The following is a 23,500-nucleotide window of genomic DNA, read 5'->3' as shown; positions in this document are numbered from 1 at the left end:
TTACATTTTTGCTAGTGCACATTACGAGGGGCGCTATATCTGTATCGCATCATATTATATACAAATTTCTATATTATTTAATGACAGGCAACGGACCAACGCCCGCTTTGGCGCATGCGTTTTGTTTTGTCACTCTTCATTCGTTTTACCTTTTAGTAGAAATATATCTTGGTTACAATGTCTGAATTGAATTAATGAGATGCAACGATGGTTGGATCTTAACGCCAAATTATTATAATTTATTCAGCTTGTATTTTGTTACTCATTTTTACGTATAGTTATTAATTAAAATTAATTTTGGTTTAAATAAAAAACTAATATATTCAGAAACCTTATATTTTTGTAGAACATGTACCAGACACGTATAAAACACTAACAAAAAATGGTTTTCCCCACCATATCGAAAATAAAAATAATATAAAAAATAAGTATAATTTGAAACTCGCTTGAAAGAAGACCACTATTCAAGATACAACATACAAAAACACATTACAAAAAATATTAAAAAACTAATAAACTATCCAATGTTGATATATCTATTAAGAAGGCAAAAGTAACAAAGAAATATAATTTATATTTACTTTGGTTACATTTTAGTGACTCCTACCACAATAAATACAAACTGACGGCCAACCTCCAGTAATGGAGGGGCACTTGAACAAAGAAAAAAGACCACAATTAATAAAAATATAAAAGTTAAATACACATTTGACAGTAATATATAATCAAGTTCTGTCGAATCTGGGTCCTAGATTGATATCCACTATTTCTAGGGTAACAGGATTTTTCTCAATGCGTATGAATCTTTGTTGTTTAAGTTCTGAAAAGATAAGAGATATATAGATTATCACGAAAGTGTTGGTGATACTATTTTGAGAAATGTTAAGCTTCTAATATAGGGTTTAAAGACTAAAACAATTTAGCCTATTTGTAATGTGAAATTAATCTAGCAAATTAATATGACTTTTGATACATTCTATAGTGAAATCCGCGTATTAATTTTGTGCATCAAATCAAATTAAATATAATAATAATACAATAAGAAAAATACAAAACAATAATAAATAATACAATTAAATACAATAAAGATAAGCAGTGCTACTGTATGAACCAGAAATATATTTTTATTTAGAAATATTTTATACTAACTTAATAACGAGCTGAAGCATTTAGCGGCGGTTAGCCGGCCATGTCCGGGTAAAACCGGACCCCGCTCGAGAAGTACCCTTATATTAAGAGGATCACATCCTGCTGCTTTACACTGGAATATTCTGACCATAGTGCTGAATGTTCCCCAATCTTTCCTGAAAATTTTCGTAATATTACTTTAAAATCTTCATCAAATATTTTTTACGCGACACCATCATTCAAAATCCAGTTCGTTACATCAGACTTCTCCATAGGCAATTTTTTTTAATATTTCAATAGCGTAAGAAGCGTATTGCAGGGACGTATAGCGTTCGGGATGTGGGCTATTACACACTCGTGCTTTTTCTTTAACTTTTCCGCACTCGTGCGTTCTCTTTCCCAACTGTCAAAACAATGTCTATTAAAAAGAAAAAACAACGATGAAGTTTTTACTAAAAAATTCATAGAAGTTTTTATGTTTCATGCAAATATTTCTAAAAAGAAGTTACTGATTTGTTTCAATATCAGAATGATTGGATTCAATGAGTTAGGTTAGGTTTCAATTCATTTCACCTCATTAAATTTAATTTCATGTCAATAAGAAAAAAATCTACTGAAGATTACAGCCAGTATGGGTATAGTTCGCTTTGCGTACCCATAATGGGTGAAGAAAACATAAAAAAACTCTGTTTATATATTCTTTTCAGGTTAGCGCCATTTTCCTAAAATGTTCTTGCAAATTTAGTTGTTTTTTGAACAATATGAGTAATTTCGATACTATATTTTATTTGGCTTAACACCACCTGAACTGAGTATATTGCACAAAATGCTTCGGAGAACATTTTACCGGAAACGTAAAAAAGTCGCTACATATCTACATACGACGAATTTATTGCGTGGAGAGAAGAGAAAATAAGCAAATAGTTTTATTAAAATGCTATTTTTTTCTCAACTTTTAAAAATAGCGATACCGTCATTGCAACTTGTTCCGAACCTGCGTCTAGACATTTGTCGGAACTTTTTGCAATGACAGGCTTTCCGCACTTGTAATAAAATATACTGTTTACTTTATCATCCTTTGTGAATCTGTGCAGCTGTCAGTATCTCCCAACGACACCTTTGTCCTATCGAGGCTTCCTAAAGGAGTCTCACTGTTCTCGCTGGACTTTTTCCTTAGACTATTCTCAACTTCCCTTTCCGGTTGTATTTCAGGTATATCGGAAATTCCAGCTTCGTGGAGCATTTCAGAGAGATGGTCCAATTGTTTGTTGGGCGGTTGGTTCTCTTTATCTGAAAAATATCAGATGATTTTAAATACACCTTTTATACATAATGTAATGTAAAAAAAAACAAATTAGATAGCAAAATAGTACTAATCTATTTTTCACGGACTCAGTTTGAAATTTATTTGACTTTTAAAAATGAATATTTAAATTGAATGATGTATTAAGATCCATATTCTTATTCACATATATCGTCTCGAGCGCTATCGCATACCGATACGTACTAAAGCTTTTGAAACTAGATTTAAGATTGACTGACGAAAAAAAGAGAGTAGAGAGTTTATTGCCAGTTCTTCTCGACCGTCCTACGCCCTTGATGAACTGGCAATAAATGTAATATTAGAATTATGTAAATGTATATGTATTTCTTTTTGACGTTCATAAGTGTACATTGTGTTCTAGCAAGTTCTAATTCCAAGGAGGTTCTTAAGTACATATGATTTTTTCAACTTAATTTATATTTGAATGATTAAGTTTTAATTAAAATATATAGGGTATATTTTTACATACATATGCACGCATTTCTGGAATCAAAATGAAATTGATTTTTGATTTGTAAGGGATTTGATATGATTTTCATAAATCATATTGGAAAAAATATCTATTATCTTCTTCTATCTTATTAATTATAGAGTCCGCTGTTTATTTATACAGAACAAACAATTGACATTACTTAAGATTATGAATGTACCTGTATTTATCATGAGTCTTGCTTCGTTTGTCCCATTAGTTCGACGTCTTTTAGGCTGTAACCAAAAATAACCTATATTACTCTCGTGACGGGAAAAAAAATAAGTTTTAAGATCCTCAAGTCAATTACCAAAATTTCTTTCAAAGTTTATTATTTAAACGTTATGAAGTTATACTTCTTTAGGCGCATTATGTAAAATTGATGAGAGTGAAATTTTACGATGCGCGCGCACCGTGACACTAAATTAACAGAATGAAGTTAGGTCTAGGTGGCATAAAATAGATAACTATGTTCAAGTTGTATATATTCTCGTAATTTTATATTTGGAACTCATGTATCGTAATAGTACAATTAAACAGTGTAAATAAATAAAAAATATTTTGGTGTTTTTAAATCAATTTCATATACGATGGTGATAGTATTTACTCATTTTTTATCATACCTATATACAAAAAAAAAACTTACCGCAGATGGTACTTCTTTAACTTGCACTTCCGATATCTTTTGAGTGGGTAAAATTGATACATCTTGAACTTCCTCCATAACTATATCCGATACAACGGAAGTCTCATTTCTTCCAGCAGCAGAAACGTTTGGTCCAAGAGCGGAAGCATTTGGCCCAAGACCAGAAACATTTGGTCCGACCGCAGAAGTATAAACAGATACATCGGCATCAACAATTGCCTGTTCACGGCCAAGTAACTGTGGTTCTTCAATCACAGGCGCTAGCATAGGGTCTTCAGTTTCTTTTACCATCATCATTGTATCCTGATGTTGCCTTTGTATCATTGGTACCTGAAAGAAGGTAGATAGGTAAGTCTTGCAACGAGGGCGCAAGGTAAACCTGTATAACTAATGCCTATTCCGGCCTGTTCCGCACGTATTTTAAAATATCCTAGAAATAAATAAAAAGCCTTATACTACTCAGGGACAGGGGAAGGTCTCTCTCTACCATAAATTGTATTGGCTTTGTTAGGAAGTCAGGAGGCCTGGAGTGCAAAGGTCTGCAGCATTAGATGCTCACGGAAGAGGTCTGCTCGACACAAGCGCTCGCAGGTCTTGACTGAGCTGTCGGATATTAGCCCCTGTCCCTTTAAAATACCCAGGCGAACCCCGACATTTTAAGAGCGTGTATAGCGTAAAAATTATTTCTAAGACAGCATAAACAAAAACACAAACATATAAACTTCTCCTCAATTAAAGAATACTGTTGTTCTCAACAAATAATTTCGCTAGGACCTTCAATTGCGCAGAAGTTGATTTTTTTGTCTACTATAAAAACCATATTTATGAAACAACCCTAAGTTAATATTTTAATAGAATACAAATATGTAAAAACCTTAATTAATATCCTATAATACACTTCCTATAGTAACATTTATTAATATATGAAAATACAAATGACATTCTACTTAATGTCTGCGCCGTAACTATTAGAATTGCACTTTGTTACTCACGTTTACTAATATTTTCAACTACCTACAAGACAAATAAAATTAATATAGGTGCATGTAGCATCTACCGACTACCTGCTTTTAGTAATGCTAATAAATTAGTCTGCTTTCCGAGACCGCCTTTTATTGACTTATCAATAACAACTGAACTGGAGCTAATTCAGAGGCACGAGTGCCTCTAAAGCTTAAACAATCAGGCGATTTTGTTTTTATCTTGAGATACATTTGTTTTCATTTACATACTTTTTAAAAAGCAATAATTTCGATGTATTAAAAAAAATGTGAGCCGTCTCGGGACGCCTGGCAGATATGAAACATCGATATTATTTTCAAAAGTAATATGCAGAAAAGAACAGACTGTGATAGGAAATAAATATGTTATAATGATAAAATAAAATATTACGATTTTTTTCCAGATAACGATGACTATTTGTTGAATAAACATTATATTCATTAAATAATTTTAATGTGAAATCTACTACTGCATTTAGACTGCATATCATATAGTGTGGCGACGCGTCGCCACGCCAGAAATCGGTTTTACGTGCGGCAATAGATGTTTCACATCAAAAACTTCGATATTTTGTGATAATCAAATTAACAGCCTTGTAATTAACAGTGTTATCTAGTACACTATTGCTATATACACGACTACTTGTGCGTAGGTCTCTTGAGGTTGTTAGACGGAACCACAGATTTTTGTCTTTTGTGATGCCTTACGAATTACGTGTTAGCTAGATCTCGTAATTTGTGACGCTGAGTGAGTCTGTAGTAATTTCATAGACTTTATTATTTATGTTACAGCAATGGTGTGAGTTTCATCTGCCATTGTCATTATGGTGAATTTAATAAGTTTAAAACCGTTAATGACCAGTTCATTTAGCTTGTCAATGTTGCTAGATCTATAATTTACGACTTTTCAATGGTCGATAATAATTATGACTCCCGAGTCATTTTTTTATTACTGACAGTTACTTTATCATAATATTAGAGACAGAATAACATTAAAATCTAAAAGTATTATTTGACACTCACTCCTATGACTGAAGTTTGACTCTGTGGTCTATTCGTATTCGGTCGTGAAACGTGTACCCGAAATGTCACGAAACTTGTTTATTACAAATTCTGGTTGTTATAAATACACCTGGAACTGATTGGTGCGGCCCTCAGTTCGATTGAGCGGTCGAATCAAGCAGAAGCCTTTAAAATATAGACTTTAATGTCGAAATTAAATAGCTGATGCCAACAAACTAATCTATGACTTCAGTATTGCTGACGTCATTATCTTCAACGATATAATGGCAAGTCCCCTTTAATGGAATCTGGATGCGATAATTCGACGTAACGCCGACATATAACTACTGATAAAAAAATGTTTACGAAACAGATACAGAAATCAGAACAGATAGAGAATGTTTCTTGGATAATTTTTGGTTTTTATGATATTAATGAATGATAAAATTAATGATATTAAAATCTTACCTCAGCCACGTCACATCTGTCTAACTTGCAAAGGCTGCTCAAGTACATCTTCCTGATTACAAATCCTAGATTGTGCGTGATGCGTGCGCCCGCGCATGTCGGACGGTGTAACATTTGTCGGACGGATACTTGTATTCGTGATATATCGGAGGCCGGATCCTAAATAGTTATCGTACATTTACAATTCAAGAATGCTTGAAACGCCTACGTCGATGGTACTGACGTGTTATGTTTTAAACCAAGAGATTCTGAGTTAGATTCCTAGCGATTTGTCATTTCGGGACTTAAATATTAACCATGTATGTATATGTAGTACAAGTTTCGATGTCTTTCTATATGAGGTTAATTATACCGGCAAAGTTTCAAAAACATATCATTCCAAGAGGGAGCCAACTACCCGTACATTCTTTGATCTTTCCATTAAAATCACCCTTCCCGGATATAACTTTTCGTTGAATAAATCAAATTCAATAAAAAATTTCTGTCGGGTTATTGATATGTGAACATATCAAATCTGACAAAATGTCCCATACCTCTAATACTATTACATACCTGGCACCGCTGTTCCACTTTAATATCGTTAACCCGAGACCGCATGTAAGCATTTCCTAACTTTGTACATTCATCTATCTTCATTACGATGCGCTTGCGTTTCCTTGTATGTTGCTGAGCTTGGTATTCCTAAAATTGTTTAATTCTATGGTGCATTATAGTTTAAAATTTGGTACCGTAACTTATTTAACAAAAGATAATTTGACAGACATATCCTGCTAAATAAAAATTAACGACACGTAGCAATTACGACAAGTAATTAATAAACAAATGGCATTAGCATTGAGTAATGTTTAACTTATAGAAAATGTAGGTAGTTATTAAAGCATGTTCAAAGTACAACCAATCTTTAACAAAATGTGACGGTAGTTTTTTTTTAAATATAGATTTACCAATATCCCCGAGTCTTGTGGTGCGAATCCTAAGTTTATACATATTTATAATATTTTATACAAACATATATATATACATACATTAAGAAATTTCCCAATATACATATATATGCATACAAAAACCATATATTGTTACATATTTCTATTTTATATTCATGCGCTAGCGCGGTTGTAACCTTTATACGATTTGTTGCTCCAAATACAGGACATTCTATAATGAGATGTAACACTATCTGATCTGACTTCAAGCCGAATCTGTGGTTACTCTTGCTACCATCGGTATAAATATTTAGCATTTCTTCCTTTTCCGGCCGTTCGTGGTTATCAACGATGTTAAAATGTAGGCCTGTTTGTTTTGCAGGGTGTACTAGATCCTTAAATGATGACCCTCGTTCTATCTTAAGATCCTCTAATCCGCTCGGAGATAAACCTCTTCTGGCTTCATACATAGTAGCTTCCTGTTGTACTTTAAAATCCAGAGGCAGTGTGCCTGAGAGTAATATGGAGGCGTTCAGTGAAACCGTTGTAGCTTGCCCAGAGTTTTGCGTACATAAAGCTATTTCACTGCTGATGCCCAGGTCGCAGAAACATAAATAATAATAGGCAACGTGACGGTAGTTACAAATTGTGACAATATAACACTAATATTACATAAAGTACGTTTATTTTAATCTTACTATTAATTTGTCTAAAAAAAACAAATAAAATTCTCTAGCTCTCATAGGGCACACCGATCGGTTAGTCCATTGCATTTAAGAAACGCATTAGGTTTTGACAAAAAAGTCAGATTTCGTGTTGTCGTCTTATTCAGAATAGGTTTATTCATAGGTTTATATGAAAATGTGTTATAAATAAAATAATCATAAAACAATCATTAAACACTTACCTCGATCGGAATTTCTTCTAATAAAATATCTTCAGCCTCCATATTTCGGTTTTCATTCTCATGTGGGACCATTTCCATTTGTCTGTAATAAAATTATGAATCTTTCTGAATATATGTTGTTTTCTCTCTTAAAACCGCTTATTAGCCACCGTTGCCTAATAACTTACGTCACTTGTTTTTTTTAATGTATGATTTTATATAATAAATTAGTAAATAAATAAATACAATTGACAGAATTACATAAAAAAGAAGAGCAAATGGCCGCCTTATCGCTTTGGAGCGATGTTTCTAGGCAACCGCTTCTATAGAATACACAGTTCGTAAAAAGATGAAAATTCGGGGTTGCGTGGAAAGAATGAAGATACGCCATACGCCGTGTTTAACAAAATGGCGGCTTCTTATTCATATTGTCTATTTACTATTTTTATTACTATTTTATTATACTGCAACGTAGACTGAAATCAGTAATCATTAGTATTGTGTTGTTTTGTATTTGGCGTAATGTTTATAATATCCTATTTAACCTTACTACATGACTTACTAAATGATAAATGATAAAATACTAAATGATGTACTTAATCTATACCTATACTATTATATTTTGTAACTAATAAACAAAGGAGGCTCAGAATTTGTTCCTGAAACACAACTATACAGTAGGTAGAGAAGAGAGAGGAATACCTACTACGAACAAATGTCTACTTATTTGTCTCCTTACAACAACCATGATTACATAGATGAATCTAGAATCTAGAAAATACACATCTACATAACTAGCTGTACTGGAAAAGAATATTGAACTAACATTTCTTGGGGATCGGGTATTTCGGGTAACTGGATATCGGGAATTTCTGAGGAAAAACACAAAAACGTCGATAAAACGATACGTCAGGATAGTTTATTTTTTTAATATTTTTAATACTGGTTCTAGACGCTTCCCAGAAAGTAATTGACATTTATTGTTTTAGATACGAAAAAATGTAGTTACCTTTGCCGAAGTCACCAGGGGCTTGTAGTTCGGCTCCGGTGGCTATAATTACAAATTTATTAAATAACCTGACTAAAACAAAATCACACGAAAATGTATATACATATATATGTATGTATTTTGTGTTTTTTTAATCGACTTGAGTGAAATACGTCCAAGTGCGAACTAGGTCAACTCTTAACTGTCAAATCTCGGTTAAAAATCGACTCGCGCGTTCTAAATTGTAGGTACTTACACTTAGGCCCCATATTCTAAAACATAAAAACTGTGAAACAATTTCATATGTATGAAGTTTCACATATTGGACGAGATTGATTGATTTGAGATACGAATTAGAATATGGTAATCGCGTTCACGGACTTACAATAAACAAAAAGTTACGATAATAACAAATTATATGTACTTTTATTGAATAGAGAAATGTCATGATCCGACGCCCTCTCCATATGTGCAGATTTATCAACCCTCAACTGATCGATCAACCGGTCGGGCGACAGACCCCAAGGGTCTATAACGCTCTGTTGTGCCGCACTTCCATCAGGGCCGAGCATCAATTCGATCGTCCTATCATTTATCACCGGCAGATCTAAGTGCATTTCGCCGAAGCCATCCTGCCCAAACATAATACAAGTTCTCAAGAAATTCTAAGACAATTTCGATTGATTTTCTTTAATATTTCTCGTTTTAGTTAAGTCCTCTCCTTTACTACACCCGAAACAAAGTGTAAGAAAAAGTAAAACACAGACGAAACGATGTCGCGTTTCGTTTGATTGTGATTGGTCAACAATCTCTAACGCAACACGCCTTGTCACGTCACACGTGACATAACATTGGCTGATTAAAAAAACTTTGCTAAGGTATCCGGTTTAGTTAATCATAATATCACGGGTTTTTTTTCGTCAATCGTTTATATATAATATTCTTGCCCCTGTAACAACACCTCCATAGCCAGGAGCTTAAAATATTAAAGAATCTAGTGGCCCATGGGGGCAGACATAACTTTCTTTTTGTTATACAGATGATTGTATAATATTAGGTTTAACGCAGGTAACCTAGCAATGTTCTTTCTTTCCCGTTGCTTACAAGTAAAAACCATGGTGTTAAGCCAGGGTTCGAACGCACGACTAGTTCGACTGTTTATCCGTCTTCTAACCGATTTTTAAAAATCCCATTCATACAGCGCATATAATTGTTTTCTTAAACAAAACTTAAAGAAATCAAATATCAATAGCTTCCTAAATTTTATATCTACTATAAAACTTACATCAATAGGTCGATTTTCAGGTAGGGTAGGTTCTCGCAATGTTATATCTTCTACAGAGACTACTATATTTCCAGTTCTCTGTAAAACAAACATTAGAAAAAAAACCTAAAATTATCACCATTTTGTTCAATTTATGAGGGCACATCCCAATTGGTTTCATGTGTAACTTAAATTTAATTCTATATAATAACAAAGCCTTATTAAATTTTTTAAAAGGACTTGATGCTAATAAGTTATTTGATGATGAATTAATAGGCATTTAATTATTTTAAACCCGTTGTTTACTGGGGTTTAAGCCTACCAATTTTCATAATTTATAAAACGTTTAATTCCATTAAAACACTATTCCTCTTGTTTTTAAATTGACAGAAACAATTTGTATCTGTAAACTATAAATAAATGTTGTACTTGTAAAAGTTCTTCTACTTGTTGTTCATCTCCGACTTCCTCAATAACTAGTCTGGGTATCTGAGCTGATCTTGGGTCATGAACTCTCACTTGATCTACCCATTTACGCCTAAGAAAATACTTAAATTTTAATAAATGATACACATACAATATTAAATTTTGTTGATAATTGTTCTACTGCAAAAATATAGAGTTTATTACCTCTTGTTAGTATTGTGCATTGCATGAGCTTGTATCATACAAAGATCACCTATAACAAAAATTCTTAGTGTAGATAAAACAGTCATCATTCAATAATAAAAATTGCTAATTTATTCCATGAAAATCATACACACACACATTGGGGCAAGTTTAAAAATATTGCATTGGGATTTATTGACTGCAAATAGGGATAGTATATAAGAATAAAATTTTCATCAGGATAATAGAGTAATTTTAAAATATTGAGAAGTCATTTTTTTTTTAATAATCTTAGGATACTAAAATGCTCACCAATTAATACATTTACTTTTCTATGATACAAGATTACTAATCCGTGAATAAGTTGTGATGTTAACCGAAGAGAGAATCTCTTCGACGGACGACGTGATTCCTGACATATTACTTCTTGTAGATCATGACTGAAATAACAAATATTTGTTTCTAACCACACTACGGAAAAAAATACTATCTTGTAAATAGCTACTCCTAATGAAAATAGAAACTTACCATTAGGGATGGCGATTCTTTACGAAAAAGATCGATTTTTAAATCGATTCGAATCGTAGTCTAATGAATCGATTCACGAAAAAATCGAGGCCTACAAAATCGATTCTTAAAAAATCGATCTTTTTTTCAAGGTTGCGTTTACAATGTAAATTTGTATCAATTTTACTAAAAACAAGATTAATATTGCAATTAACGATATCTTATCAATAAAATCAGGGAATTCAAAAATAACAATTATTTTTATTACCGTATCAAACTATAAGATCAACTATAAAAAAAAAATAAGTATTTATATACTGAATGTTTTTATTGATTGCAAAAAAGTAAAAAATAAGGTAAGAGTTAAAAGTTTAAATATTAAGCATTGGGAATTATAACTGGTAAATAAATGTGAATCGATTAATTAAGATACGAATTGCTTTAAAAATTGATATTTTTCGGAAAGAATCGCCATCCCTAGCCTGGCGATTACTTGATTAAAATAAAATTAGAGTAAAAGCGATAGTTTATTTTTAAAATGATAATGGGAGCTTTACTATTTTTTCTGTAAACAAGATGAATAATTTGATGCTTTGACGTTAAATAGATAATTGGACATAAAGTAATCGTGAATGAAGTATGAACACTTCCATCAATAAGAATTCCACATATTACTTATTAGTTATTTCAATGCTGATTATTCCTGTGTAAAAGTAAATTTAAATGATAATCACAACTAACAGAACAAACTGAAAATAATAGCGTCAAAGTAAAAAATAAGAAGCGCTTTACTTATTTACTTACCTACTCTCAATTAGTTATTATTTCGCAACAAACACTACATGAAAATCTGATGAAAATCAATCATGAAAATACTTATATTACGCTAATAACAGTATTCATTAAACGACAACAACAAATGAATAATGCAATATCAATCGTCACAGATTATAAATACATAAAGTCAAAGACTACAAACGTAACTTTTTTATTAAAGAGAGGCGAGTAAAGGATACTAAACATACAGCCATCTCGCGAGTTTATGAGTAGTTAACTCTTTAACCGGCAGCACTCTTATAATTCACGCACATTCAACTAAATGCAAATAATTGTATGGTTTATACCAAAACAGAAAAAATCGAATGTCGATTTTCAAGGGTGATATATCGATTCAGTGAATCGACACAGTACTTCATATCGATTTAAAAAATCGATATTTTCTGCTCGAAAAATCGATTCTTCGATTAATCGATCTCAGATCGCCATCCCTACTTACCATATTCGTCTAATGTCTTGAGACCAAATTTGACGATTATTAATGGCTTGAAAACGTTGTGGCCAAGAATCCGCAACCCAACATAAATAAAATCTACCACCTCTTTTCAAAGAATCGACGGGGTAAAACATTTCTTTTTATAAGGAAATATATTGTTTAAGTCTATATGAAAATGCTAGTAAAAAATGCCGTTGTAATATAAATATTGATTAGAAATGCTATAGGTAAATCAAAATTTAAAATATTTTACAAAAACTTTGAATTACTCAAAAAGATGAAATAAAAACTTAAATCTCAATGTAATTATGTAAATGATAATATTAATTCTTATTCACTGTCACTAGGGTGAGAGTTGTAAGCTTTAGAACTTAGAAGTACCTACTGGATTTAGAAAGAATAATCGTTGCCCGTTTGTTCTTTGGCGGGAAAATTTTGCAACCATGTTTTGATGTTAAATTTGTTTATGGAAATGTAGCGTCTTATTTTTTTTTAATATTTAAAAGCCTGGTAATAAGACGAAGACTCGGGCGTTTCTTTTAGCAATTGCGTTAGGCTCCACCTTAGCAATTAGCATAAACTAAATTAATAAATAATTAATAATCTAATCTTAGATTATTTATTATTATAACGGGTATTTCAACAAGAAGTTTGTTTTTCAATTGTGGCAACACCGATAACGTGATAGTTTTGACATTTAGTTTTTGGCGGTATTCGTAGTAGGTGCTTTGGCAATTATTACAATGAATTCAATTTCGCTCGAAAATGGCATTAAAATAATTCAAATCCACTATAAAAATGGTGGTTCTGTTAAAGTTACATTTCGTAAAATTCGTGATATTTTCGGCCAGCATAATCGTCCTTCTGAGACCGCTGTTAAGAATTTGGTCGCGAAATTTGAGTCGACAGGCTCGGTACAAAATGTGCCAACACCAACACGTGTTCGACCGGGTCGTTCAACAGAAAACATCGCCGCCGTGAGCCACAGTGTTGAAGAAGATCAAAATTTGTCAATTTCACGACGTTCTCAACAATTGGGGTTATCCAAAAGCACAACATGGCGAATTTTGCGACAGGATTTGGCTTGTTAAAGACAGAGTCTATACGGAGCCAATCGAATCGATTGCAGCCTTAAAACTCAAAATCCGTGATGTCATTAACGAAATAGACCCTCCATTTTGCCAAAAAGTGATTAAAAATTTTGATGAAAGAATCAACATCTGTCAGCGTGGTCGTGGTGGACATTTGCCAGATATCATTTTTCATTAATAATTGCCAAACTTTTCTCTTTGTAATACAATAAAAATTTTATTCATTTTCCTCTAAATTCTTTGTTTTATTTTGTTTTAGAAAACAAAGTTCTTGTTGAAAAACCCTTTACAAAGCCATAGATAGACAAAATTCGTTTAACCATAGACTCGTTACAAAAAATGTCAATATTATAATGTTATAGAAAGTTGAATTTGAATTCATGTCCAATGATACTTTTCTATTTCGATTGCAAAAACGTTTAAATTATGTATTACGTACTTCTGCATTTTCCCTTTGGGCTCCACACCCACTAGCCTAACAAGTATATGACGTACGCCTGGCGGGCGGCGGCCGGCATAAGGTAGCGATTTTTAATGTCTCTACAAATACATTATGGTCTAGAGGGGAATCTGCTAAATTTTAGGCCTGTATATTTAAGCCTCTAATCATTTTTTCAAATCAAATTTTATAGAATACAATATTAGTTGACAAAATTCGATACATAAATGGAGAATCTAGTATGTAGACTTTTGGTGAGTTATGATACCATCAACATCTTTGTCTCCTTCATGTCAATTAAATTTGATGGTAAAGAGAAACAGATAAAACTTCCATTTTACGCTATTAAACATAAATAATGTATATTTTGACAGGCGACTACTCCTTCATAGATTTTCTTTCTCTATGTTGTCATGAGTCATTAAGCAAACTAAGTTTAAAAAAATTAAATTAAGAGTGCTACTTTGTCTTTATTTAATAATAATTGGTATCTAATGAGCACTACCAAAAAAAATACTGAATATCTGATTATAAATCAAGAATTTATTTTGAACCTTTATGAGTATAATAACTATGCTCTTAAGCCTAAGAAATGAACAATTCAGAACATTTGGTTAAATATTTACAAAACGGCAGAGCAATAGCTATGTAATCTGTATTGTTTAAATATATTTTTAGTAACCCAACAAACCTAATCACTTAACAGTACAAATTATGAAGTACATCATAACCAGATTGAATAGGAAAGGATAACCCCAGGTATTAACATTTTAAAATTAGAGCACATTGACATAATATTTATACATATTTATTACATTAAAATATACATATCACAAGGGTTGCTTCAAGTCTAGAACAGCTAAAAGCTGGGATGTATTTTTGAGATTAATAGAGATTGCTTAAATTACTTCTTCAGTTTCAGCTTGTCAGCTAGGGAGCATGACAGACCTGTACCATCAGGCTCCACATTTAGCTCTTCAACTGTGCTGTCATTGATGACCATGGAGAACCTTTTAGAACGGAAACCACCAAGTGGTGGGAGGTTTGTACCAAGATCAAGAGCTTTGATGAAGCTACCTGATGGATCAGCTAGCATACGAACCTATAATAAAAAAAAACATATATTGCCACACAGTATCTTATAGAAAAATAAAAATTTATACTCTTGGAAAATAATAATACATATAACTGCTTTTACGAAGCAGTTTTTAATATTGCTTATGTATATTCATTATTCACAAGGTCAAGGTCAATCAATATCAACAGGCTTATCAGTCATGCTATACTCAATAATTAACAATTACAAGTTGTTAGATTATCAAAATACTATGTCAATTATATAGAAAATTCTTAAGTAACACATCTATATATTCTGGAATCCTCAATTTAGGTGACATGTTTTAACTTTTTTAAATTAAATATTTTAAAATGAAACATTTTAAAATTTACCTTTCCTTTTGTGTTATGCTGATTTCCCCAAGCACCCATCACATAGGGATCATTAACAGAAACACACACTATTTCCGCTACACCTTCAGCCTTCATCTTATCGGCGTTTTGCACATATCCCGGCAAATGTGTTTTGGAGCAACCGGGTGTAAATGCTCCAGGTACGGCGAAAAGTACCACCTTTTTCCCAGACGTTAATTCACAAACATTTACTTTATTTGCTGGAGAGTCCTCAAATAGATCAACTGCAGGTAGTTTGTCGCCAACCTGAAAATATTAAAACATTAAAGCTTAGCCGGTTATTATATAACACTTCAGTATAACTGATTACGACTGTGTTAAAACCTACTTTAATAGGAGCCATTGTTAATTTTGTCGAGTGAACAGTTCTGCGGTACACTTGTTTAGTAAGTGTGGGCACACATTTAATGAGCGGTGTAGTACTGGAAAACATTTGTAAGGTCAATTATTATTTTTTTGCATCGATTTCCAGAATTTAATAATTCAACGTTCAATCATTCAATTATGTTAGTACTTCGTTCTTCACTCTTCATTCTATCCATATACCTTTATTACTGTCAAAGTAAATGCAAGGTTTTAACTGTGTCAATTGTCAAAGGCATAGGCCGTTTAATTTATTAATCGCTAAAAAAGTGTTAGAATTATTGTTTATTACGAAGTAGTCAATCAAGGTCATCGTTTAAATAAATAAACTTGTCTGCTTCTCAACTTTCCGTAAAATTCCATACCGTAAAATAATTAATCACGACTACCACTAATAATTTTGTATGCTGTGGTAACAACGATTAACAACAGTCAAGAGTCAAGACTCAAAATCAAGATACTTTTTTAAATAAACAATTCATAATTATTAGTTCTTACATTATCCGTTAGGCATTTTAAGGTTTAACCATTAAATATAGTTATTATTCGTCATAAATTTCCGTTGTTATGATAACTATGTCGGGAGAAGCAGTGGTTGATGCATTGCCATACATCGACCAGGGTTATGATGATCCTGGGGTTAGAGAAGCGGTAAATATCTCAAATGAATCGTTTTATTTTAATAGATTTTTCCTACTATTTTCTTAATCTATTTTTTTAAGGCATTGGCTATGGTCGAAGAGGAATGTCGGAGATATAGGCCTACTAAAAACTATTTAGAAAATGCTGGTCCTGAACCGAGTACAGCTTTCGAAACTCCAGCTTTGCATAGAGAAATGGAAAGAGTGCAGCAACGATTGCCAATGGAACCATTATCTATGAAAAGGTACAAATTACCAGTTTAGTTTAGAGTTATGACTACATTTTCAAATCTAATTTTTAATTATCATACACATGTTGATTTTTCTAAGATTTTGGCGATTTTAGGTATGAATTACCACCCCCACAAACAGGAAGACTAGGTGAACCTACAGCTTGGACAGAAGCAGTTGACAATTCACATGCCCAGCTTTCTCACCAAGCTATAAGAGTCTTAAACTTAGAGCTGCAATTACAGTACAGTTCAGAAGCTTGGAGATCATACTTAAATGTTTTGCAAGCATTGGTTGAACGTTCACAGAATGTTCATGCACAATTAAGGTAAGAAAACTTTTTAACTTGATGGCATATTCAAGTTTTAAATTTACTGTTGAAATGTTAGTCAAATGTTAAAAAAAAAACAAAATTATAACTCTTTAATAAAAAGGGAAATATGAAATATTTCAGAAAACAAATTGCATCAGTAAACTGGGAGCGTAAACGTTCTCAAACAGCAAGTGGTGCCAGACTAAGAGCTCTGCGACGTCGCTGGGCGCAATTGGTATCTGATAATTATCGGTTGGAAAGAGCTATAATGCAGCTGGAAATACAGCTCGAGAAGGTATGTATTAGTGTAATTAATAACTTACAATAATTTTATTTTAGGTATAAATTAATGTTTGGTGTGACTTATTCAATTATACTTAAATATTCTTTTAGGCAAAAGGTCAAGTTTCTACTGATGATGGGGAAACTCCAGACATGGATCTTGAAGCTGTTAAAAACCTACCAGACAAATTCAACTCTGATACCGAAAAAGAAGTTCAAAAGAAAATAGAAGATATGTTTGCAGATTAACCTATGGCGCTTAATTATAAATAAATAAAAAAAATAGAAATAAATAAGTTTTTAAACATTAAGTTTGTTTGAATATTGCTAATTATTTATTTTCATATAATTTCAAACATACATATTTTTTGTTAATTGCTAGGAATTATTATTATTATTCTCATTTCATATTTTTGATTGTCATTTGTCAATCGTATGTCAAAAAAATAATGGCCAACCGGCAACCGCAAATAAATCAGCTGTCAACTTTATTTTCAAAATAATTGAAAATGGCGGACGATGCAGCGAGCAGCAGCGCTTGTACCGGTAATTTAGGTGATAACTCTGTTAATCAAGATGAATTGATTTTGAAACAACAACGTGAAATTGAGAAAGAGGTAAGTTAACAGTTGGATAGATGTTTTTGTAGAAAGTATCGCTAGTTCTATAAAAAAATTTTCTTGTTTGTGTTGCAGATTTCGGAGTCTATTCCATTGGTTGGTGAGCAAGAAGATCTGGCATCGTTAGAAAAAGAATACAATGAGGACCCGGTGTACCTATTAAAAATTAAAGATTTAGCTTCAAAATATAAATGCATTCGAAGAACAAGGCCGGACGGTAACTGTTTTTTCCGAGCCTTTTCGTACGCATATTTAGAACACCTGCTCAAAGATAAAGAAGAGTATGAAAAGTTCCATGAGATAGCTAAAAACTCTAAAGATATTCTAGTAGCTCTAGGATTTCCTCAATTTACTGTTGATGACTTCTATGAAACGGTAAGAAAACATATTTAGGATTATGTTTGTTTATTGACTTGATGGATTTATATGTTGATAGGTTTGCTATATAGAGACATTTTGATATTTGTGCTATTGTAAATATTTTTGAATATTTAAATGTCTACTATGTCGAGCAATGTGATATTGTAACTTCGGAAAGTCAATGAAAATAGTTCCGACTACCTTACATCACACTAATAATTTTATAATTCTTTTATCCAATTATAAACTTCCTTTTATTTGTATGGTTTCATGATATCTTGTAATAACAACAATACTAATAAAAATATATTATTTATAAAAACTACCATAATATTTTTTTAAGTTGCTTTAACCATATTTTAGTTTATGGAAGTAGTTCAGAGAGTAGGTGAACAAGCTGGAGGAAGTTCAGATGGAATAGAAGATATTCGCAAGGAGCTGCATGACAAGTTTAATAAACAGGGATACTCTGACTACATTGTGGTATACTTGCGACTTATTACATCTGGCCAGCTTCAGACACAGCATGATTTTTATCAAAACTTCATTGAGGGTCCCCGAACTGTTACTGAATTTTGTAGACAGGTATGTTTTCTTAGCGTTTTAAAAATATTATTGTTTTAGTATAATTGGAATAAAAGACAAATATTAAAGTTTAAATTAAAGACAAGTATTATATTTCAATAAGATAACATTTCATATTGTTAAAACTGACCCTGATTTTGTTTTAAATTGTAACTTTTATACTAAGTACAACACTTACAGTTTGAATGTCTTTTCCAAGATAATTTAAACTTATTATTTTTCTGTTGACACTAGGATACCCAATATGTATATCACATTGTGGTGGGTAAGGCAATGTTAAAGTTAGAGACACTGCCTGTTATATTATGATGTTGCAAATTTAAGTTTGTCCTTATTGGGCACCAGGATATGACACTTAATATATTTTTCAGGAGGTAGAACCAATGTACAAAGAGTCTGACCATATTCACATAATAGCCCTTAGTAATGCTCTAAATGTTGGAGTCAGAGTTAAGTACATGGATCGTGGTGAGGGAAGTCAGGTATTATAACTTAATGAAATATAGTGAAATCAGCTTTGTAAAGTTTGTGTATTTGTAGTAGTATTAAAAATTTGTATTATAGTACCACAAATGTAGAAACGTCTCGAGCTGATTTGATTGTACATTTTAAAGAAAAAAATTGATGGTATATTTTGCATATATTGTTGTAACATTCAATTTCGAAATTATTATTTGATAATTCAGATTTACTTACTTTTTTACTATCTGGTTTACACAACTTTATTTGATGTATTACAGAGATTAGATGTAATTAATTTTACGAAATATTTTCAGGTAATCGCGCATGATTTCCCGGAAGGTTCAAAGCCCCTTGTCCACTTGCTATATAGACCTGGCCATTACGATATTCTATATGCGTGATTGCAATACTTTTTTAATAATAAACTATTCTACCTTATTTCTTTTTTTACTCTATTCTATATTACATTTAAATGAAGGTGAAGTAATGGTAATTAGGATGATTGTGTGAGAGCTGTGAAAATGGTTTCTTAGAAATATTGAGGACTTAACTTAATAAGTGTGTAATCTTAAAAAAAATTAAATAATCACTTATAAAAATATAATAAAAAATTATAATATTAATAGAAAAAAGTTAAAAAAAGAAAGAGCATAATATCCAGATATTTTGGATGTTATTGCAAAACTCAATAATTGAAGGCTCAAAAAATTGAAGGAAAATTAGTTTAAATGCATAAGTCCAAACAAAACGGAAGCTGAAATCAAATATTGTCACTATTTACTTATTTGGACTAGACTAGTAAAGGGTAAAAATAATAACTAAACTGTTTATATTTGAAATTTTTGACAAATATCATTGGAACTAAAGTTAAGTCTTACTGCTAAAATAAAAATTAAAAAGTAGTGTGGAAATAAGGAGGAGAATCTTATCTGCAGAAGTAAACTCCATCAGGTTCCCGTTTTGGTTTCATTCCAGCAAAGAAAGCCCTAATATCTTCTTCTTTAACTACCTCTTTACGGTCTGTAAAACCCTTTAGAAAATCTAATAATTTATCTCTCATCTTATTGTATTCGGCCATTGCATTAATTTGTTGGACTCTGTCTAACGAAGATAGAGCTGCAAGCCCTTTTTCATATTCAGATGCTGGTTTTCCATTTCTTTTCTCCTTTCCTAAGTGCTCATATGCACTTACAGTGTCTTCAGGATCTATTAGGAATAATACTGATAAATCTTTATACATAGACAGACATTCATTGCAAATACAAAGTTTCTGCCTAAAGTGTACTGGCCAAAATGTAGCACCTCGGTATCTTTGTTTCACATTTTGAGGTTTAACACAAGGGTTTGAATCTAGTTTTGGTTTTTTGGATTCTAAATCATCTACCTGATCTTCAACCTTACTGAGCTTACGTTTACATTCAGGTTTCTGACTTTCATCCACAGGTTCTTCAATATTAGTCACATCCATTTTTTCACATAATTGTTCATTTTTATGTATCGTACCTAATGGAAGTTCTTCAGTGTTTTTATCTATTATAGATGTCTTATGACCAGAGTGAGCATTAATACTAGATTTTTCTAAAAGTGGTTCTGTATCTTTTTCTAGTAAAGTTTCTACATTATTTTCTGTCACTGGAACTGTGGTTATATTTTCTGTTTTTGTTTCATCAGTTGTACTATTAACCTGAGAAGCATTGTTTTCTGGAACAATTGAAGGTTTTACAGGATCTTCAAGAAGTCTGTCTTCTTCCAAGTCATCAGGCAATTTTGTAGGTGCTACTTTTTCATTTTCCTCTACATTATAATTTATTATTTCAACCTTTGATAATTCTTTAGTTTCTGCTGCTTTTATTTGTTTGTCACCTTCATTGTCTATATTTGAAATACTAGTCTCAGCAATTAGTAATTCTCCTTTTTCATTAATCTGTTCAACAGATACATTTTTATGAAGGTTTCCAATTATAGAATCACTTTCCATTTCTTGTAGTATACTATGGTCAATACTATTGTCAGTTCTTAAAATTGCTGTTGACTCATTTATATTTAATTTTGAATTTAGAATTGCTTCATTTTCATTATTTGCTGTACTATTAGCTACAGAGTTATCTTGTTCTGTAATATCTGGTAGTTCAGTAGCCTCGTTGTTAGTTTCTCTAGAATCTGTAATATTTTCATTTTGTAAATTATTGACTAATATAACTGACTCTTTCTCTACAATTGGAGTATGCTCTGATGATATACAATTTATTTCAGAAGTCACTTCATTATTATCAACACTAGTTTGGATTTGGGATGCCTTCATTGAATCATTGGAATTATTTGCAAAATCTTTTTCCTTAGTTATTGTATTTAATTCTAATACATCATTTTTATTAGTGTCATCATCTACCTCCGCAACAAAAGTATGTTTGCTATGTGGAGTGATGCTTTCTTGTATATTTTCAATATTTTTTATTGACAAATTATTTGTAGTATCCATAGTAATACTTTCATTTGCACCACTATTAGGTAATCCATTCATGCTTATGTCAATAGCATCTTCTTCAGAGTTTACAATAAGGTCTCCATAGTTATGAAGGAAACTATTTTTTTCCATGCATTGTTTACAGACCATTTCTGAATATTGATCATTATCAGGGACAGAGGCATCAAGATGTGCAGAATGAAGCCAGTCCTCACAAATAATGCACTGTATCATTTCATCTTCTTCTGTTACATCTGGGTCTGGATAAGGTCTTTGACAAATACAGTACAGTCCAGAGAAATTTTGGTTGTAACTGTTTTCCTCATTTAAATCTTGCTTATTTGGAGTGAATTGACAAGGATGTGACTTAAACTTAGGGTTTCCACAATCACATCGGAAGTTACGTTTAGTATAAAGCTCAACAAGTTCATGATCCTCATGACATTTAAGGCTACAAGCCAAGCAAACACCTGCTCTCTTAGAAGGATCATCTTTGGCATCAGGATTACAAGTCATACAAGCATATATAGCTTGTCTTTTGATGTAACCCTGAAAATATGATAATTATTAATAAACCATCCATAAATGTAACAAAAATTACTTTTATTTTTTAAATTATTTGGGATCTCTCAGGAAAATGGGTATTATTAAAATAGTTTACTAATTCTTATGAGATTTCATATAGAATGAACTAGTTTCTAAATGTGTTGATATTTAAAATAACTGTAGGGTACGGAATGAGTAATTTAAAATTCAGGGTTCCAGCCATTGTAGACCCAACAGTCATCGCTAGAGACAATGGCAATCGAGAAGATGAGATCAGCTGCTACTTGCGTAGCCAGTCTCACCGCCCTCAGACAAGCAAAAATCTACCAGGCTTTAAAATAATAATCGGCTCAAATATAAGAACCTTTCTTCAAGCTCCGATTTAGGACTCTTGGACTGTGGGGTTCAAGTGCACAGTCCATCAATTAAGATTTATGTGGGCGTTATATAGTACCGGTGGGCACAGAGCTGGTGATTTTCTCGCTCAAGGAATAAGTGTCGCTATACAGCCCAATATTTTTTAAAATTATTACTATGAAGGTTAAGAAAATTGTAAATACTGTATATTAGATTGTTATGTTTAGGTTTTAAAAATTGATACAGTGATTGAAAAGTAAATGAAGACCAAAATATACGCTAGTAGAAGTAAAAGCACTCACCATAAAGAAAGTGCAATTTTTATCGTCAGAAGCTCCGAGTACAGCATTTGCATCTTCTTCAAAGTCTTCTTGCTCTTTTAACACATCCATCATTGTAACTACTTTTTCGTCCTCCAGTCCTGATGTTTCATTGTCATCTAGTTCAACTGCATCGTTATTATCCATTTTGTGTTCGTATTTAACAGGAATAGTATTAACAAGTAAGGAAGAACAATGAAAAATGAAAGTGCCGGTAAAAATGTTATTAATGACGCCTGGCGGAGATCTCAATCTGTCAATTGTCAAAGGATTTTCTGTCAACTATCAGTTGATTTTGCTAATTATGTACTTATTTGTTTTTACTCGCAGTTCGCATTAGATTCACCCTTTTTTAATAACACAATTATATATATATACATATATATATATATAAATATTAACAATTACATAATACGTTTTAAATGCTTCTTATCACACTAAGTAAGGAAAAACTATTTAGACGCCTTC

At 32.0% G+C, this 23,500-nt stretch overlaps 5 protein-coding genes across 6 annotated transcripts; 2 read left to right on the top strand and 3 right to left on the bottom strand.

Moving 5' to 3' along the window:
• Positions 1-322: 322 nt before the first annotated feature.
• Positions 323-12,690, bottom strand: LOC110994368. Its single transcript, XM_045631494.1, has 16 exons — positions 12,492-12,690; positions 11,021-11,148; positions 10,730-10,778; positions 10,529-10,637; positions 10,121-10,198; positions 9,260-9,467; positions 8,857-8,898; positions 8,674-8,719; positions 7,869-7,950; positions 6,591-6,719; positions 6,039-6,197; positions 3,568-3,897; positions 3,103-3,157; positions 2,196-2,418; positions 1,150-1,304; positions 323-820 (listed from the first exon to the last, which is right to left on the bottom strand). Exons 1-16 carry the CDS (start codon positions 12,620-12,622, stop codon positions 726-728), a joined length of 2,019 nt encoding a protein of 672 aa, XP_045487450.1. The 5' UTR covers positions 12,623-12,690; the 3' UTR covers positions 323-725.
• Positions 12,691-14,810: 2,120 nt separating this feature from the next.
• Positions 14,811-16,011, bottom strand: LOC110994362 (peroxiredoxin-5, mitochondrial). Its single transcript, XM_022260962.2, has 3 exons — positions 15,817-16,011; positions 15,468-15,734; positions 14,811-15,120 (listed from the first exon to the last, which is right to left on the bottom strand). Exons 1-3 carry the CDS (start codon positions 15,919-15,921, stop codon positions 14,923-14,925), a joined length of 570 nt encoding a protein of 189 aa, XP_022116654.2. The 5' UTR covers positions 15,922-16,011; the 3' UTR covers positions 14,811-14,922.
• Positions 16,012-16,117: 106 nt separating this feature from the next.
• Positions 16,118-17,625, top strand: LOC110994361 (pre-mRNA-splicing factor SPF27). The gene is made up of 5 exons (XM_022260961.2): positions 16,118-16,502; positions 16,574-16,737; positions 16,839-17,051; positions 17,178-17,331; positions 17,430-17,625. Exons 1-5 carry the CDS (start codon positions 16,419-16,421, stop codon positions 17,565-17,567), a joined length of 753 nt encoding a protein of 250 aa, XP_022116653.2. The 5' UTR covers positions 16,118-16,418; the 3' UTR covers positions 17,568-17,625.
• A 149-nt stretch (positions 17,626-17,774) lies between these two features.
• LOC110994385 (ubiquitin thioesterase otubain-like) lies at positions 17,775-19,783 on the top strand. The gene is made up of 5 exons (XM_022260988.2): positions 17,775-17,935; positions 18,014-18,313; positions 18,662-18,883; positions 19,255-19,365; positions 19,660-19,783. The coding sequence occupies exons 1-5, from the start codon at positions 17,828-17,830 to the stop codon at positions 19,744-19,746; spliced, it is 828 nt and encodes a 275-aa protein (XP_022116680.1). The 5' UTR covers positions 17,775-17,827; the 3' UTR covers positions 19,747-19,783.
• Positions 19,784-20,157: 374 nt separating this feature from the next.
• Positions 20,158-23,271, bottom strand: LOC110994373 (putative E3 ubiquitin-protein ligase UBR7). Of its 2 annotated transcripts, XM_022260976.2 has the most exons (3): positions 23,015-23,271; positions 20,909-22,358; positions 20,158-20,878 (listed from the first exon to the last, which is right to left on the bottom strand). In XM_022260976.2, the coding sequence occupies exons 1-3, from the start codon at positions 23,177-23,179 to the stop codon at positions 20,271-20,273; spliced, it is 2,223 nt and encodes a 740-aa protein (XP_022116668.2). In that variant the 5' UTR covers positions 23,180-23,271; the 3' UTR covers positions 20,158-20,270. The 2 variants fall into 2 exon arrangements, with proteins under 2 accessions (XP_022116668.2, XP_022116667.2); XM_022260975.2 differs by having other exon boundaries at positions 20,158-22,358.
• Between the last annotated feature and the right edge of the window lie 229 nt (positions 23,272-23,500).

This window comes from Pieris rapae, chromosome 15, assembly GCF_905147795.1.
Source record: "Pieris rapae chromosome 15, ilPieRapa1.1, whole genome shotgun sequence".
In the NCBI taxonomy this organism is placed as follows: domain Eukaryota; kingdom Metazoa; phylum Arthropoda; class Insecta; order Lepidoptera; family Pieridae; genus Pieris; species Pieris rapae.
Note: the sequence above shows the minus strand (reverse complement) of the source record. Positions and strands in the feature narration are given on the sequence as shown.